Source organism: Larus michahellis, chromosome 1, assembly GCF_964199755.1.
Source record: "Larus michahellis chromosome 1, bLarMic1.1, whole genome shotgun sequence".
NCBI classification, from domain to species: domain Eukaryota; kingdom Metazoa; phylum Chordata; class Aves; order Charadriiformes; family Laridae; genus Larus; species Larus michahellis.
In genome coordinates this window covers 44153959-44173804 of record NC_133896.1, presented here as the reverse complement: position 1 = coordinate 44173804, position 19846 = coordinate 44153959, and the positions used below count along the sequence as shown (strand labels likewise).

Below are 19846 nucleotides of genomic sequence, written 5' to 3'. Positions count from 1 at the left end.
TGAAAACTGAAAAATGGATATAAAATAGAGTCCTTCATATCAGAAACAGCTTTTAGGTATGTTTAATAAAGGCACAAAAGCTTGAACTCTTCAACCTTTGCCTAGTCATGCTTCATATTTATAATATATATCAAAATTAAATAAACGTCAAAGGTTTAAAGACATTATTATGATTCTACTATATGGTCTGGAGATACAGACCACAGTTGTGGTATTTCTGTGACTTGCAGTGTATTCAGAGTCTCTTCATTGACAACAGCTTAAAGGACTAAAGATAAAAAATGTTTCAGTTGAACCCACTCTTTGTTTAATAAATTAATTCATTCATTCTCAAAACCCTAATATGCTTCTTTCCCATTTAAACATGAGACCGGTGATGGTTCTTAACTGGAAGTTTCCACGTAAAAGGAAAAGAACAACTGAGAAATGTTGAACTTTGATCGGAAGCCACAATGCAAAATTTTAAAACACTGGAAACACAGACGTTAACCAGAAAGCCAATGAGTAGAAATAAATGATGGCTAAATTATACCTTGTTCAAAAGGATTTGTATTTTTCTTTCAATACATGCCAATATTTAAAAAAAACTTGGAAGAACAACAAACAACATAATCTTTACTAAATTTGTGAAAATTTACATTATAAAGCATAATTGAGGACATTTTAATTTTTAATTTTTTTCCCTGCAGAGTACTATAGCCATCCAAGGTCAAAAAAGGGAGTCTGGTAAAAGGAAACTCATTTTAATTCTTCACATTAAATCGCGTCCACAGTCATGTTCAGTTCCATTGGCATGAGCAGTCTATAGGCTCTTGAATGACGTACATAATTTCAGTGCCATTTCCTGAGCAGTGTAGCGGCACAGTCAGGTTACGCGTTCCATTTTCTCGACAACATTTACAGAATCTTAAATGGCTATCAATATTGACATTGAAAATTGTTGCAGACGGGCATTTTCCATCACAAGAAGCCACATTTATCTATGAGTAAAAGAATAACTGAAGTTAGAGATGTCAGATTATGTTATGAACATACTAAATTTCAAACCTCGTTGTGAGTAAAACCCATTTTCGCATTTGAAAAGGAAGGACCCCTGCCTTAAAAATTGTTTTATCTTGTAAATTTCATTCATTCTAAGTGTAAACACATTTTTAATAATTTTTTTTAATTAAACTTTTATTTTGTTGTTTAATCATGTGTTCTGCCTTAACCCTGAGCAAAATGTTGTGCTGCGGATACCAGAATTGAACGCCTAGTTTACAAATTACTAACTTCAAAACAGCACAGATAAATTCATGTTCTTTTCATGTTCATTGCTGAAAAGGTAAATTCTTCTAAGCAAAACAAAGGAAAATCTATCCTCTTCCTTGAAGGTTCAAGAGGAAAAGCATACCCGTGCAAAAGCTTTGCCCGTTTTTATTCATACTGCTTGTGACTAAGGGCACACCAATATTAGCTGGGTTATCACCGTAACAAGTATATCCAAAAATTAGATGCAGAAACAAACCAGCAAGGGCAGAGACTGGCCATAAGATTATTTGTGCTCTAGACTCAGCAGAACTGAGCTTTCACTAATACATTACGTGAAGAGTCTTGTTACCTGATACTCTGACAGAAAAGAAACTGATACTTTTTAAGCAGAGTCGATATGCTGTGAAATCGAGAACGGCCATGCTAGATCTAGGTCTTTTTCTGATAGTTTTAAATCTGTTTCTTATGCAAGTGAGGCGTATGAAAGAGGCTTTGATCCCTTCCAAACGACTTGTGAACAAACGGGCCATATCCAAACAAATTAGACCAAAAGGTTACTCTTACAGCTTTCCTGAAATTTGACAGAGGAAAAAAAAAGACCTGATCCTAAGCACTAATACTCTCAGTTATTAACTAATTAAATGTAATCATACTCAGCCCTATCCAAAGTTTGACAGCATTAATCTGGCCAAAGAACGCTTTTGTAGTTCCAAACCGGCCATAGGAGATGACGCTATTTGATGGGCCAAAATCACGTGATTGAAACAGAGTGCCACGGGTTTTGCAACAGGGGAGCTGGAGGGCAAAGGAAGTGGAGCTAAGGATATGAAGAGAGATCTTGAGGACATGAAAATCTGGAGGTGCTGGTGGGTGAAGCGTAAGGGAATCTGGACAGTGGGAAGGGTGGGCAGCCATCAGGGAAATGGGGAACAGCAAAATACTTGGGGAAAGGGAGTTGTAATACAGCTGGAGATGGGATAGGGGTAGGTCTTCTTGGAAGGTGGGTAGAGGGGGAAGGAAAGATAAAGAATCTACAATAGCAAGTCATAAAATGAAGGCATCATTTGTTGTGCCATTCATAGACTGACCTGGCCAACATTCTCATTGCTCGTCTCTGAACCCTCTCCAGTTCTGCAGCAATGTAGAGGGACCATAACTGCACAGAGCACCTCAATAGTACTGCACCATTGGCTCGTAAGAGGCACTAGAACGAGTTTGTTTCCACTCCCTATCCTATTCCCTAAATGTCATAATTCTTAGTTATCCTTTCCGTCTGCAGCAGAATATTTATCAGAGGTTTTCACAGAACTGGATGCAAGGGCAAGGTCCTTTTCAGCTAGCTTGAAAACCTATGAAGCTTGAGTAAATCTTTATTTTTAATATTCTTTGCTTTAGTCAATACCATGTCTATTTTCTTATATTGCTGTCCCTTACCATAGGTTGTTGAAGTATCTGTGAGGCTCTCCACAGTCTTCTCTCCTCTTAACTATTACAAATAACTGTAATTTCATCTACATATTTATACTCCCTCATTACCAACCCTTCTTCTAAAACTAAATAAATAGGATGGAATTTAACCTGCTCAGCTTTCAGTCTGTGATGATATTCTGCCTCTTTCTTTATGATTGTTAAGTTCTTCAACAGAATCTTACCAGAGGCCTTTTGGAAGTCTCGAGATATCGCATCGATTGCTTCTCCTTTAAGTGCAACGGGAGAAGCACATTTGCTGCTCACATATGTCTTGCATTTTATAGATGGGGCTACACCAAAGCTGAGAAATAAGATGTCTTAAGCAGACCCATAAATAAATGGGATCATGAATTTATGATATGGAGACACATGCTATGTGGAGGAGAAGACACCCAGAGAGTAAAGGTCTTCAAAGAGGAATGTAGCAGTGTTTCCATCACATCCTAAGTGGAAGCATTTCTACTCCTCTTTTAGAGTGGGATGTTATTTCATGGTGAAGAGTTCAGTGCCTTTGTTAGTTACACGCAATTATGCTGTGTACTTTTCATCTGAAGCCAGATGTTTTTCCAGGTAGGAGGGCTCAGTCTTCCAGCCATTCGGAACAGCTAATTTTACTCCATTTATGAGTAGGATAACATTCCTAGGGTCAAAGGCCTGCTTTGGAGAAGATAGCAGCATTTTTTTGTTGCTTGGTGATAGCTATAAGCCACTTCTTAATACTTGATATGGTATGCCGTAGGCCTAGCAGGAAACACATGTCTTTTATGCTTACCGGACTTTGACTTATACAGTCATTTTTTCTTATGGTTGTCCTGATTGTCATTTTCTGGCAAATCCTTTCTTCCTTTTTGCCTGATAAAATACAGAAAATGCATACTGAATCAATCCATTTTTTGTACTTTATTTGCTATGAAAAAAGTGAAACTATTAAAATAATTTTAATAATTATACTTTAGCTTCATTAATGTACACACTGAAACTATTACTTCCATAATTAAATAATTTTTTAGAAAAAAATACCTCATATATTAATAAATACTTCCTGTACAGTATTATTGATTTTATAGCTGGCACATATGAGGCATTAAGTGTCCTATTAAGCTATATATATTTCATAAATATTAAAATATTAATATAATTTTTAATTACAGATATGGCAAGACAAATATAAGCAATTAGAAAAAAGATGTCTCAAGTGGATTTGAATAGTATTAGAATTAATTCTGTTTTAATAGGAATATTGAGTGTAAATAAGATTTTGATTCTGCATTTTAGAAAATTTTCAGGACTTAACATTTGAGAAGGTAAAACTGTGAATGTGATAATAACATTGATGTTATTTTGAATGTTTAAAATTTAAACAGAACTATGTAGTTTCAATATATTTTTGAGAAAGACATCCCTCAATGAAGCTTTGAAAGAGAGGGATTCATGTATTTGCTAAATATGTTGCAATTTTTACCACCAGAACCGAAGCAGGTAGCACTCAGCGTATGGATCTAGGATTATGGAAATACTACATTTTTAAGTACATTTTGGGAGATATTGATAGTTTTTTTCTTTTATTTTACAAACAAAGGTCTACAGTGTAAAGCCATTTTTAAAATAATAAAAATCATATATAATACTGAAACAATTAAACGTACAATCTTTCATGCAGCAGTCCATATCAGACTGTTTGTTATTACTATCTGTGTAACAACAGTTATTTAGATCTTCTATTTCACCACCCATCAAAATCACATTAGTTTTGCTACGCAACCATTCTGGACATCCAGCATATAAAACGATAAGCACTATTCAGCAGAGTTTCTCCCTCTTCAGCACATGCCATCATGGTTGGGTGTACACAAAAAGAACAAATTTTCTGTCCCCCAGAAGCTTGTGAGCAATTTTATAAGATTAATGAGCTCTACCTGAGTAATCAAGATATTCTGTAGTCATAGCTCCAGTGGGTATCTAAAAATTAGGCTGGCTTCACAGTACAGCTAAATTTTAATCTGCGCTTGGAAGGATCAAACGAGATTCTCTTATTGAACCAGCAGATCACTGTACAATCAAAGTTGATAGTCTACAGCATCCTGGTTTTCCTCCCTCAGCAACACTTAAGAAAAAGAAGCCCTGTGATATTTCCATCAGAAAGCTCTTGCCAGTGTGTAGACAATGCAATCTTCGTACTTCTACAAGTCATATAGAGCAATACATGACATTTCAGAGTATAAGGTGCTGATGACTAATGGAAACTCTGCTGCTATACTTTTCTCTCTCCCACCTTCAACTGTGAAGAAGATCTGTAATCAGTATCAGGTATGCTTTTTTTATTCACTCCTTATTTGAGTAAGGAGTTTCAGAGACTTACCTATCCCTAAAAGCAAAGAATTATGATCATGCAACAGTTCTGTAACATTCTGTAGTTTCTGGTGTAAAGAGCATTTATTAATGCAGGATAGTAATTGTATGTTCCCCAACATTTTCATAACTTTGTAAAACATGTTATTTGTGACAAAGAAGAAATACAGCATAAATCCATAACTGCAAAGGTGAGACCAGGCAGTAATGCACACTCTTGCTCTATTTTAAGGCACAAACAGTTCAATCATTAAATTCAGAGACCTGCGATCAGATTTAGAATCTCTTGGTAACAGTATTCAGGATGATGGCACTTCATAAAGTAACATTAAATTCATGTATTAAAACCGATTTCAAAATTGAAGAGGAGGAAGAACCATCAGCAGTATCTACCATAAATGGATGAACCTAATTCTGACAGGTGCTGAGCAGTGAACCTAACCAGGCTTTAGAAAACCACTCTCTGGGAGGCCAACAGGGGATCAGCATCTCTCAGTATCAGGCCCAGTACCGTTAACTGCATGGTAACATTTAACGGTGATGATAGCTAAATGCATATATCAAGCAGTGCTTACACTATTATTAAAAAAAGAAAATACATTATTAAAAATAATACCTGGTTCACAATTAATAGTACCAGTAGGCACTACTGGACTAATGGCAAAGGGTAATAGACCCAATCCAGAACCTGGCAGAATCATTGGGAATGTAAGTTTCTCATGAAATAAAAACATTTTTATATAAATGACATTTCATTAATTCTTACACTGCCAACTGCAATTATTTTTTTTTTTTTAACAAAAGATGATGAGCTTTCCTGTTAGTCTTCCAAATTTAGAAACTCTGCAGCTGCTTCAGGTCTCACTAAAGATGGCCTAAACTTTATTACTCTCCCGGTTATCACAAAACTGGAACGATGCTTCCTTGTAAACCAAACTTTTGCAATGAGAGTCTCTATGGCAAGGTAAGAATTAAATATATGCGCTTACTTTGCATGCATTGAATCAAGCTCTTCCAGAAGGATTATTTGTTCCCATTAAAACCCCAAGGTGTTGCAAGCTCTATGTATAAGTACTGTTTTTAACTGCGTCACCACAGGGCACATGCTTTGAGTTAAAAATAAAACAAAATAAACATAAAATAGCATATAATTGTATTAATTATATCTGGTTTTTTAGCAGCCACCTCAGCAAGTATTTCTGAAGTATAACAATGCCTTTCCTGAGGCCACGGAATATGGCCAAAATTATATAACTTGGTCAACAGAAAACCAGTAGCCATTCATTCTTTAGACTAATTTTCTAAATAAAGCCAACCTGATCTGGGGGGATTTAGTTAAATATTTGTCAAGATAGCTTATCTCATTAGAGAAAGAATATTATTAATGAGATTTTAGCACAATTCTGGTGTGTTACTTTGCCGGTTCTCAGCTGATTCTAATTTTTTTAAAAAGTACTCTGTTGCATTAAAATAGCTTTTTTTTTCTGTGTTTTGGATATGATAGAACAATACTTGAAGTTCACTTTCAAAGCTTTGCATAACTTAGAAACCCGAGTATTTTTCTGTATTTGATAAATATTAATATTTTCCCTTATATTGCCAAATTATTTACAATACATTGCACTTCTGAATTTTATTTAATAAACTGTGCAATATATGGTTATAAATCTGTGACTTCCTATTCAATATTATTAAGTAATGGTTTGTCTAAAAAAGTTCCAAAGACTAATTTACTTCAGTATTTTAATGCTAATGTTGAACACAAAAAAGGTCAAAAAAGAGGGGGGAGGATTTTCTGTGGCATTCAACATGTTCTTGCTCTACGCAATTAGATTTACACAAGAGTGTTTTATTTTTATGTATACATAATTATATACCTTGATACTAAAATCTTTCCTAGTCAAAACTACAGAGAAGAATCAGTTTGTTCTCAATCCACTTTTAAAATCACGTAACTTATGAAACCTTTATATAAGCTTGCATCACAATTCATCATATTTTAAAGTTACACACTCAGAAAATGTGAAAGTATTCACAGATATTAACATGTCAATTTTATCTAAGGGTTGCAACATCAGTATTACAATAACTTCTCCTCATTTGGGATTTTAAAAATATATTGTTCTAGTATTTTGGCCCTGGAAAATAAATACTACTGATACAGAACAAATTAATAGGTTTGGAGACGTATTTCAAAACATCATCGAATTAGGAATCATTTTAGGGGGGGAAATGGTTATCTTTTATGGTGAAAATTATGTAGGTGATATTTTAGAGTCAGCTTAGCAATAAAGAGAATGTTTCCGTTATTTTAATTGAGAGAACTTTTCATCTTCCACAGGTTATATTTGGAGAGATTTGGTTATACTCCAGAACAACAATGTTAAAAACCACCAAGTCAGCAGCCAAATGAAGCAAGACCTTTTAATAGGAGTAGTTAGGTAACTACAACGATTTCATGTGATTTGTGGGGGGATTGCATGCTTTTTCCTTCTTTATGTCCCAGCAACTGAGGTTAAAAAACACAGCCCTGCAAAACCAAAGCCAAACTAGCACATATTGCAGCCTTTATCACTTACAGGTCTTGCAGCAGCCATCATTATACATCTGCACAATTCCTCCATTCTAGGAAAATAAAAGGAAAATATATCAAAAAAGACTGTGCCCCATGCAAAGGTCAACTCTATCTCAAGACATTACATGTTTTAAAGATGCTCAACTAATAAAAGATAGTATTACTGAAATCAAGAGAATATAGATATGCGTCAGCTGAAAGTTTGGTTCACAAATGCTTTACAGACTTTAACATTGAAAATGAACTCGTCACTGCTTATCTCGTCTGAGCTGGTCTCCTTTGAATAAGCCACTTAGTTTCTATGAGCATCCGCTACCATCTATTTCCCCACCACTGAGATTTATTAGGATAGTTTAAAAAATTCAGGTATGCAGCTTTGCTGCTGATGTAAAAGGATTTATACTGATCATATGCCAAGGAGAAAATTAATACCTAATAAGTAGTTCTTTACAAGATTAAAATATATATGTGTGTGTATATATATATATACACACACACTTTTGAAGGAGAACATTAACTGCAGAACTGCAGAACTGCAGAACATTAATTTCAGAACCATTTTTGTGCTCAGTTCTTTTTCTAAAACAATTATAGTCTGTTATTGTTTTCTTATAAAGTTTCTTGTTAGCTAGAAAGTAAAAATATATCAAAGTGAAGAAAATACCCTTTTGAAATCAGAAGAGAGCATGAAAGGAAGAGAGAGGCAAAGAGGTTGTCAGAATCTGTCAGAATGGGTGCAAGCTAGAAACAAATGCCCACAATTTTAGTGCTTAGCCCAGAACTGCCTATCAAGCAGACAACTGAACGTAAAAAGCACTCTTATGATAACAACTGACAAAAGTAATTTTAAACTTCTATCTTTTCATGCTAGCATGCATTTTTTTTATCTCATTACAGAAAAAAATTACTGAATAAGTTGTTCAAGATCTTCTTAAATGAGCACTTAAACTCAGCCTCTTAAATCCATATTCCTAAATTATCCTGAGCTGCCTGTCAGAAGAGCTTTCTCCTTGGCTACTGGCTCAAGTCTATGCTCAGCATCTCTGAAAAACAGGTCAGACTGAGTCAGGAAGTTAATGTTAGGGCTCTGTTCTTTAAAATCTTAACCGTTATTACTAAGGAAGGATCCTAATAGATGGTGACAAAGGGGTTCCAAGGAAGAAACTCAAGCATAAAGTCAAAGTAGAACAGGCATTAATTTTAGATAGAGTGCCTTCTTCAGGGTTGGAAGAAATAAGGACTTTCTTAACAAATGCAACAGATAAGTAGGACTTGTACTGAATTTATAGCATATAAATTGTAGTCAAGGCAGCAATGGTACTTACCCTATCTACATGTATATTTATTTTATTATTATTTGTATCTTATATTAAATATATGGTGTACTGCAAATGCAAGAACTAGAATTATAAGAAGTATTATAAAGCTAGAGAAGTATTAAATTAGAAGTTAAAATTGTAAACAAATATGTAATGTACTTGAAGCATTCACATACTTCAAAACACTTTATATGGATATGCCAAATTTACAGTTTTGATATGATGTAGATAGATATCTTTTCATGTATAACAGGTAATTTTTGTTATGTTATACAAAGTTTAATTTAAGATATAATAAAGTATATATATACTCTGTCATCTTTCTCATCTTTGCACAGCTTAAGGAATTTTTAATATAGCCCACTTTTATATGCGGCATTTCTGAATTGCTTGATCCAATTTATTTAGTGTATGTGTACTACAAACTTGTCAAAGTGTTATTCCAAACTAAAGTAAGACCTAGTGACTAGCACTTTGTACAGTGGTATGTCAAGTGGGTCTCCAATTCCACAATAATTTAAGCGCAGTCATCATTAAGACCCAAAACAAAACAAACTTTCATACTCCTCACAAATATTTAGTCAGTCAAAAAGCAAACAGGAACATAGGAAGCAAGACTGTAAGTTGCTCACTTACTTACATGTTTTTACTTACCACTTTTGAGTTTAAAGGAAGTGCATGAGGTATGCACGCGTTGTCAAGTATAAGCCAAACTCCAGATCAATTATTGTCACTTACCTCACCCAAAGTACAAACCTTTGTACATTCAGTGTCATTAAAAGGGGGGCAGACAACACTTGATCCCAGTATGATGGCCCCCGCAGCAGTCTTTGCACATTTGTAGTTGGTGCAGTTGGAGCTCCAGGTGCTTCCTTCCTGAATATATAAAACAAAATCATTGTCGGGAAAGACAAAACATTTCAGCTTTATCTCCAATGCCAAATGCCTGTAAAAGTGGTGCCCTCATGCTGTAGTACCTACTGGAATTGCAAGTTTGTGGCAAACCACCCATAGGCAGCAAAGGGAAAGATCATCCTGTAACTACAAGTGGTTACTCCTCCCTGCAGCCATGGCTCTGCTCTCCAGCATGGGGCTCAGCGTGGTGGCCTAGAGCAGAATGAAAGGGCTCTGCACCAGGAAAAAAGTCCAATAGTTTCTTTTGCTCCAGAATGATGGGAAGCATGAACTAAGTCATGGCCACATCTAATTTTCCTTGTATGTGGATGCTAGAAAGCACCATCAGGATCCTGAACCCCAGTGCTTCAGTTTGCATGCTTGCCTTCTGTAGAAGCCAGGCTGGGGAGAAGAGTGGCCCTGGGAAGAGGGGCACATAGGAGTCCTGATGTGGACTCAGAAGAGCCCAACTCATCTAAATCACAGTGTATGACTTAGAGTTACAATTTGATCCCTACCCTGCAGTTAGATGTAAATGATGACATTCGCATATCTATGTAGAAAATATTACAACCAATAAAATGAAATAAGGTATTCACTTTGTGTGAAATGGCAGGTCTTCAAATAAACACGCTTTTTTCCTATCATATACCATAAATAGTCCCTAAGTACAGTAAGGAGGTGTGAAGCAAGACTCACAGCATGAGTTAACTAAGAAGTGACTGTCAGACACCTGCTTATCCCATCATTAGAGTTATTTTCTATTGCTGTCCAGAGAAACTTACCTCATACACAAGTAGTGTTCCATTCTCGGTATGAAAAGAGCAGGACATGTTTTGACAGGTACCACAACAAGTATGGTGACTAGAGGAAGGCATATATATTTGATGCTGGAAAGAAAGGAAAGCAAAAAAAAAAAAAGAAAAGAAAAAAACACAAGTTTCTTGTAAACATACAGTATATGAAAATTCATTGATTTCTGAAAGTAAAAATACCAAGAGAAACAATATATGGGTGGGTGGATGGATGGATGGATGGATGGATGGATGGATATGTTTATGTATGCTACTAGAAATTGCCTCTCAAAATAATCCTGGAGACACAAGATACACAAGATAACTGTTAAGTTCATCACTGTTAAGTCCTCGAGTTCTTGCTGAGCAAACAGGACTAGCAAAAGTCTTCTCTTTGACTTCTATCCTAATTGTGTAGTTGCGCTCATGAATTGCATCATTCCTGTATTTTAAAAATACTCACAGCTTCACATTGCTGGGAACAGTTCACCATTGTAAAATTCATGGCATTGTATCCCGTGTTCTGATCTTTTTCTTGTAAACACTGTACAGTGTAACAAAGGTCTCCATCCAAGTACTGAATCACTGACTGCCCAGGATTCAGTACTGTCACCTCTTGGAAGATACACACATCATCCTTCTCTAACACCAAAAGAAATAGATGTTACCAGAGGGGAAAAAGAAAATCATCAAGCATATTAACAGAATCACTGAAGACAAAAATAGGGCAAAGTCCTGTGCTCTGCAAAAGTTTTCTAACTTTCAGACCTGATTGGTCTGTGGGTTTAATTGCCAGACAAGGAGGGGGTAAGGTATAATTCAGCTACAAAATTCTAAACTACCTAAACATGACAGTGTTCCTACTATGGAAGCAAAAAAAACCCAAAAAACTGTTGTTCTTATTTTTTTAAAGAGTTCTAATATTCAACATTGTTCTAAGTACACTATCTGAATTACTCTGCACATCACAACGTGTAGCCTTTCTGTCAACTAAACCAGTATGTTTACAATGACCTGTGGGACAGTAATATGCTCAAGCCGCGCTGTAAGTGTGTACTTTGCTCCCGGGGGCAGTTTAGCCTGGGCTGCAGGCTGCAATCAGGATTGCAGCATACCTCAAGCACCTCCATGCACAGTACAGCTGAAATTCGGTCTACGTGGGGTGACTGAGTGAGGGAAGGGAGCAGGGTCTGATCTTAAGGCTGGGCACCTGCCCTCATGCTGGCTGGACAGGTCTGTTGCTCTGGTGTGAGATGTCAGCTCGTTTGTGCTTGACAGTGAAGTAGGAGCAGTCGCCCTGCTCACACTCAGCAAAGGTTCTCAACCTGCTTCCTATCTGCCTCTCACCAGAGAGACCATACCTGACTCTGAAAGCACGGGCAGTTCTACAACACTCCTACAGCCCCCGCTGGAACAGCCACAAAATGAATGGGTTAGTAGAGAAAGCATTATATTCAAGTAAGAGACCATAATTGCATCACTAGGTAGACACCCATAAAATCAAGATAAAAGAGTGTTTACATTTGAGAAGGTTATTATAGGCCTATTTCTGCTTTCTTTGCATGCCCTTTTTAATATAAACTTTAAAAAAAAAACAGATAGGAATATGAGAAAGTTACCACAAATGTAGTGAGTGCATCCACAAGCGCTGGAAATGCTACTATCTATTTTTTTAACTTCTCCCTTAGTAGAAAAAGAGAAAAGAGTTTTCAAAGTCATGTGCAATTATATGTAGTGCTAAACAGATAGTTTTTCTCTAAAAATGTAAAATATCACTTTCATCACTTCCATCCCTGTTTTCATAAATGAGAAAAATTGCAATGTACACAAGAAACAGTAGCACATTCAGAGTTAGTAAATGTATTTATCTCTTTAAACAGGAGGAAAGCACTTCATTTTCTCTAGGAATGCATATGAACACCAGAGTGGCTAAACAGCATTTTTTCCTGAGATACAAAGTTATTTCAATAATAAATATATTAGCAAAAGCCTGCCTTCTATGAATTTTCTTCGAAAAGATAGGTGAAAACTATTCAAATTTGCAGCTCCTGTTTAGACTTCACATTACGCAGTCTTCACATAAGGGGAAGGGAAGGACAAGCTACAGGCGTTTGATAGGGAAAGTGTCCCCGTCACAGTGCTAATAATGGGAGTTTGAACATTCATTCATAATTATTTTCGAGATCACAATCCCTATTACGAGAAAGTATGTGAGGAGCAAAATATTTCTGACTTCCCATATCAGCTGAATTCAAGAACGTTAAATCATTTTCATTAAAAGCATAAATGATTAACAAAATAACACATTTCCCAAGATGATACATATGATCACAATGTTCATCCCTTATTAATTATTAAAAAAAATAGGAATGATTTACGTGGAAAAACTTCCCAGCATGTTATTTCGAGTCAACATTGAACAGAATAATAGTACAGTTGCTTTACTTCTTTTGCTATCTTAAGACCTACGAAGTGAAATTTCCCCAGGGAATAGTTGATAGCAGTGTGCGGACACTTGATGGAATTACATGCTTGAGCTGGGGCCTGGGAGGCAGAGTCCCAGCCTGTCCCTGTTCAGCCTCATCACCTTTTACAACTAATTGAAACACATGGAAAGGGAGGAGTAAGAGGGCTGAACACTATTAATAAAAATAAATGAAGGACAGTGCTTACCAATTTACAGGTCAGCATAGTAGTGTTTTCACAGCTACATTCTGAGAAGAGAACAAGAAAGACATTAGTCAGTTAGCTAATTGTTAGCTTTTGTTTACAGCAGTGACTAGGAAATAAAGCAAGAATTACCACAGTGCCATGCCGGACAACACTGCCCAGGTATTTTTTCCTTCACAAGTGTCATGTCATCTGTGCAATTCATATGGGGCTCAGAACAAAGATTTTCATCGCAAACTAAATGGGAGAAAAGACAGGTATGAAAATTTACTCAAATTTCCTTTGAATTTTCCAGTTTATGTTTCTCTTGATAAACTATTCTAAAAATAATGAAATTTTTAATAAATTTTTGTTCTGTTCCTTAACATCTCCATTAGATTTGGAACTGAAAAATAAACCAAGATTTTCAAAAGTGCTTTTAGTTGCCTTAGAACAAGTTTAAATTTTCAGAAAACACCACACAGCAATTATTTAATATTCTTCCTACTTCAGAGTGATTCAGGCTGATAACCAGTACCAAAGACAACTAAAATCACAGCTTTCGGAAAAACACATTTTGTTTTTCACCTCAGCTTTGTTGTAAAGCACATTTCTGTAAGATAACAAGGAGCAGCTGCCCTTCTGGGATGACTCTAAGAGAATATTTGCCTGTCTTACCAGAGGAGGCTTACTGGGACTCTGAAAAAAGGCCACATACTAACTTTCTAGCTGCTAGAAGTTGGCAAAAACAGTGACAAAAGGCTTTGCAGAAACTTTCAGCTGGGTGCAAGTACTAGGAAAAGGAAAAAACCAAAATGTGGAACCTGAAGCAAAAATCACAACGCTCTAAACTTACTGGAAGACATTTTAATTAAATGAAATTACACAAAGACTGTAATAGGACGAGCGTTACTGCAGGAATACTCCATTGATCTAAATTAAGCAGTTACGCTTATAGACATTAGTTAAGAACACACAGCACAACTTCAGGCTAGCAAAGTGACTACCTTACACTGCAAATATGTTTCTTCTGGCTGCTCATTGTTTGAACAGCAGTCAGCCCAGCACTATTCAAAACCCTTGTCCTACGCCTTCCTCCAAAAGCTAAAAGTACAAAGAAACTGCCTAAACATTAATGAATGGTACAACAGGGGAAAACCAGCAACATGTAAGCTGTTTATTACAAGTGTTTTAATATTGTATTGTATACAATTAACAATTGTATATTTCTACCCCAAGGATATAATTTTTACTAAATTTGGTAACATAAGGAACTGACAACAGTTACACTCACCGCAGTAGTAATGAGGACAACAGTAATGTATGGTATTAAGGTCTACAGTGAGAATTTCCCCTTCATTACACAAGGGAACAGGCTCAATACAGGATTCACAAACTAAATTTAAAAAAAATAAAAATCAGATATTTACAACATTTTAAATACTAAAAAGTTAGCACATATGAATTCTATTTAACAGACTATATAGCAGGTCATATTATGTTCGTTACCTGGATAACAGAGCTTTTATGGATTGACATTCAAATATAAAAATGTAACAAAGTTAAATGTCTGAAAAACCCAAGAATAAGTCATACTCCAGTCAGCCTGACCTGTGTGAAGTCCCACTGACCTCGCCAAGAATTCCTGGCTTAAGTTACTAGGTTTAGAACTATAGACTATTTTTGTAAATGCTGAACTATTTCTTAGTTTTCCATAAAAATATTAGTGGCTTCTTACCACAGAGGTAAGAGAAACAACAGGGATCTTCCTGTTTTGCTTCAACAATAAATTGGTCTTCTCTGCAGTCCAGCTGGGAAGCATTGAAACAAACTGAAGGATCACATTCTGTAGGATATGAAAGAAACAGTACTTTAAAAACAGCCACAGAAACAATACTAAAAAGATAAAGAAAAGGTATTCTTCATCTCCTTAGTAAGAAAAAAAAACACCCCAAATTGACTGTAAATCAAAAGACACACAAAACGTAAACACAAAAAAATACTGGAGAGTGTGAAAAAAATACATTGTTGCCTGGTGCTATTTACAATTTCCCATTCTAATAACAATCAAAATAACTTGTAAGGAAAATTTTCTTACAGCACATATTACAAGTGTGGAAAATGTCCCAGCAACTATTTTTTTTGTGTTTTCCTTACCACATCGGTACTGTGGACAGCAGGACAGGGGGTGGTAGCCTACCACTAATTTTTCATTGGGTTTGCATGTTGGAATAATGGTGTCACACAATGACATGTTACATTCTGTGGAATAGAAAAAAAAATTATATAGTTTTTTGACATATTTCAACAGATACAAGTGCAAGTGCTATACCTCAAGATATTTATACCATCTAGTATAGAGATCCGCAAACCAAGAGCAGCCCAAGTCATTTTAAAGTGCACTCCATACCATCATGTAGACCTCCGAGCTCAACCCAGGGCTGGTAGAGCTCTGTTCATGTGGCATTGTGCAAGCGCAGTTAGATCCCTCTTAAAGCAGGTGTTTATTTGCTCTGCTTCCTACACATGAAGTCAGCTAAAATGTCCCAGTGAAAATATTCCCTAAACAAATGGACAATACAGTGTCGGTTACAGGTACGTAACTAATGAGCAAAAGTGCCATATCAGCTGGACCATTTGTTCTTGTTTTCCTTGAAGATGTTATGAAGTAACAAGTATTTTTTGCTTAATATTTTAGGAGCAATAAGCTTATTCCTTTTTCTAACAACCATGGCTAGACAGAATATTAGTATTCAGTGATCAGCTCACAGAATACTGCTTCTGGGAAACAGCAGTAGGTCAGAGGATACTGCTCATGACACCAAAGCAAACAGAAATAAGAAAACCAGACAGGCTCTGATGAACGTCCCAATTACCAAGGTACTTCTATCATCAAGTATTTATGAATTTCTTTTTAAATTCCACCTAAGACTTTAAAAATTCATCTTTAACAGAAGTTTTGCTTCACTAGTGGCCTTCTAAGAAAAAAAAAATATTTCAATGAGTCAGTTCTTACAAAGAAAAGAAGCCTGCTTTGCTGGCCCAACCAGCCACAAGTACCTAAAAATTACTTCTGAAAAATGTTACCTGGAACCCTGTCTAATGATGGTCATCTACCAGTGAATGTCAAGCACTTTCCTGATACTTCTGTTACTGAAAAAGATGTGATACATACCACAGACTTTCTTCGGACAGCAAGCTCGTTCTTCGATGACGTGGACAATAACTTCCCCTTCTTTTTCACAGACTGGTGGTGGATCCTCAATGCATTCAGGTTCTACAGCAACAACACTTCCATTTGCTAAACAGTTATACATGCAACAGCCTCTCATGGACCCATTCCAGATCTCACCAGAAGACCGGGGTTGTCCATTGTTATCTGTACATGCTGAGAGAAAGAACATTATATCCCTTCAACAAGCAGAGAGTGCAGATTTCCTACAAGCAACTATGAATTGCATAAAATTATTGCAAAAAATAGAGCACTGTGGAGCATTATGATCAAGGAATCCAAGAAAAAATCATGACCTTACAAACCCCAAATGAACAAATGCTTCGCTATAGGTGAAAATAAATACTGAATGCAAGGGAAAGAACCTGCCCGTGCTATTCCTTCCAGAGTAGTCAAGGAAAGACAGCCTGGGAGCTATGGAAGAATGACCATCATTTTTCCCCAACAGAAGTACAGCAGCACTGGGTCTTGAATCCAAGTGAACTGAAAGCACAAACTGCTGCAGCTTGAGCTAAAGCTAGGCTTTGTTGAAGGGACCTGTACCAGATTCACACTTACTGAGGACTGACACAGAACTTAAACATCACGTCCACTGAGTTGAGGTTAATATTAGCATATCAGCAAAAGCACTCTGTCCTGCTGCACTTACTGCATTTTTCTTCTGGTATACAGAGGTCAGAGTCTGTTCTGTGCAGAATAGTGCCATTTTTACACACGCAGTCTTCCCTCAAATAGGAACAGGGAGAATCTTCATAGAACCATTTATTCAAGCATGTCTTGGCTTCACAGGGTTGCACACAAGGCTGGTATTCCTTGCCCTCAGGACAACTCAATGCTGCAAGTCATAAAAATAGGACATTGAGTGCTGCTGTTATTCTTCCAGCATTTCATTGCATAAACAGGTAGTAAGAACAAGTGAGTGTATCACAGAAAGTATGCATTTATGTTTTTAACAGTACTTTAGGTAAGAAACTCATTCAATCAAGATTAAAGCTGATTCGTGACACTTTGACTAAAACAACACATCTTAAGAACTTGTACCCTGATTTACTAATGCTGTGATAGAATGAGATAGTGCTTCCAATAACAACAGAAAGAAATATATTTTTAACTCATCACTAAACACTGCAGCAGTGTAAAGCCACATTGGGGTATAGAAAATGGCTATCTGCTTACAGCAGTAATCGGGTGTCCTCCATTTAATGCAGATGTTGTGCTTGTTGCATAAAGCCACATAGGCAGAAAGTGCGTCACACTCATAATTCCAAAAATAAGTACTGTTGATCCACATCTTCTCACAAAACTCCTGTGGTGACACCTAGGAACATATTGTAATTGAGAATTAACATGTAAAAGAGCTTTCTGTAATTAAAAAAAATCATTAATTACAGAAATAATACATGAGCAAGGGAAAAAAAATCACAAGCAGTGTCTGAAGTAAAAAATACCATTTTTTTCAGAACACTCATTCTGCAAAACTTAAAATGCCAGAATTTTTTATGCTCATTAGTAGGCACAGAACACAGTTCTAATGAGATTGCCACACTACTTACAAGAGCTTTTGCAGTATAGCCCTGTCAGCTGAAAGTCAACAATCTCAATCAAAGCTAAAAATTGCTGCTGTACCTTCCATAAAGTCCTGATGTGAACAAATGATTACTGAGTGCTCTGTTTCTGTGTCTATAGGACCCAATAGCCTATGTTACTGGGTCTAAATGCAGGTAGTCCAACCTGTCTTATTTCTGTTGGGTTTATTTGCTTATAAGAAGGCAGAAGAAGTCAGATTTTGTTTCATTCTGTCTGTTCACTACTGTGTTGCAGCCCAGCTCTCCCTGTGGCCACAGCAAATCTTCAAGTATTTGATCACTTCTGCCATAAATTTCATTACACAGATGAGTCTGTTACATATCCTTGTCCACTGCTTCATGCCTGTGGAGCACACAGTACACTCCATCTGCTCTGGCTCTGCCACCATCAGGTATATGTTCAGCTTGTGTTTGTGTTTGCGATTGCCCTGACACAGGCGCACAACCTTCCATTTGGCCTTGTTGAACTTCATGAGGTTTGCACAGGCCCACCTCTCAAGCCTGTCCAGGTCCCTCTGGATGGCATCCCTTCTCTCCAGCATGTCAACGACACCACACAGCTTGGTGTCATCGCCAAACTCACTGAGGGTGCACTCAATCCCACTGTCCATGTTGCTGACAAAGATGTTGAACAGCACTGGTCCCCATACTGACCCCTGAGGAATGCCACTCGTCACTGGTCTCCACTTGGACATCAAGCCATTGACCACAATTCTTTGAGTGCAACCATCCAGCCAATTCCTTATCCAGTGAGTGGTCCACCTGCCAAATCTATGTTTCTCCAATTTAGAGACAAGGATGTCATGTGGGACAGTATCAAATACTTTGTGCGAGTCCAGGTAGATGATATCAGTTGCTCTTCCCTTATCCACCAGCACTGTAACCCTGTCATAGAAGAACCTCCTGGATTGCTTATGTCCTGCTGTGTTGTCCCTCCAGAAGATACTGGCGTGGTTTAAGTTCTCCATGAGGACCAGAGCTTGTGAACGTGAGGCTGCTCCTATATGTCTATAGAGGGGCTCATTTGCTAGGTCTTCTGGTTGAGTGGCCTGTAGCAGATCCACACTGTAATGTCCCTGCCTTCCCTTTAAGCCTGACCCATAAGCTCTCAGTCAGCTCCTCATCCATCCCCAGGCAGAGCTCCATGCACTCCAGATGCTCATTGATGTGGAGGGCGACACCCCCTCCTAGTCTCCCCTGACTGCCCTTCCTAAAGAGCCTGTATCCTTCCATTCCAACAGTCCAGTCATAGGAGCCATGCAACCACCTCTCCCCGAGCGGCATAGCCCTGCAGGCATGCACATGTCTCTAATTCTTCTTGTTTATTCCACATGCAACCTGCGTTTTCATAGAGGCATTTAAGTTGGGCCCCCGATGAAGTTGACTTACTCGCTGGAGTGGCTGGAATTCCTTTGTGCTGCATTTCCCTTTAATTATTTTTAAATTATATATGTTAAAACAATTATGAAAAGCATCCTGCTACCCACTGGTGCTACTCTCCCTTCTTGATTCCGGACTGCTTACCACTGCTCCCTCCCATTAAGTTTCTATGGCAAATATCTATTAATCTTTTTTTAAAAAATAAAAAATCTCTTTAACCCCCTCCTTTCAGAACTTGCATTTTTTTCTACCTGAGGAAAGTGAGGAGAGGTCTTGGGAGTTTGAAGGGAGGGGCTCAGCTGTCTGCAATATGTTTAACAGCATTTGTCTGTGATGAAAATCAGAGT

At 37.1% G+C, this 19846-nt stretch overlaps 1 protein-coding gene across 1 annotated transcript in view; it reads right to left on the bottom strand.

Annotated features, from left to right (window-relative positions):
- Positions 1–695: 695 nt before the first annotated feature.
- The window catches only part of OTOGL (otogelin like), an 89063-nt gene continuing 69912 nt past the window's right edge, over positions 696–19846 (bottom strand). Inside the window, exons 43-57 of the mRNA XM_074574078.1 lie at positions 17710–17851; positions 17183–17368; positions 16477–16689; positions 15459–15563; positions 15040–15147; positions 14596–14697; positions 13455–13559; positions 13326–13366; positions 12272–12335; positions 11116–11294; positions 10644–10748; positions 9721–9840; positions 7650–7695; positions 3494–3573; positions 696–980 (exon numbers count right to left, since the gene is read on the bottom strand). Of these exons, the coding sequence (XP_074430179.1) occupies positions 780–980; positions 3494–3573; positions 7650–7695; positions 9721–9840; positions 10644–10748; positions 11116–11294; positions 12272–12335; positions 13326–13366; positions 13455–13559; positions 14596–14697; positions 15040–15147; positions 15459–15563; positions 16477–16689; positions 17183–17368; positions 17710–17851 (1797 nt within the window). The 3' untranslated portion in view covers positions 696–779. The remainder of the gene's footprint in view (positions 981–3493; positions 3574–7649; positions 7696–9720; positions 9841–10643; positions 10749–11115; positions 11295–12271; positions 12336–13325; positions 13367–13454; positions 13560–14595; positions 14698–15039; positions 15148–15458; positions 15564–16476; positions 16690–17182; positions 17369–17709; positions 17852–19846) is intronic.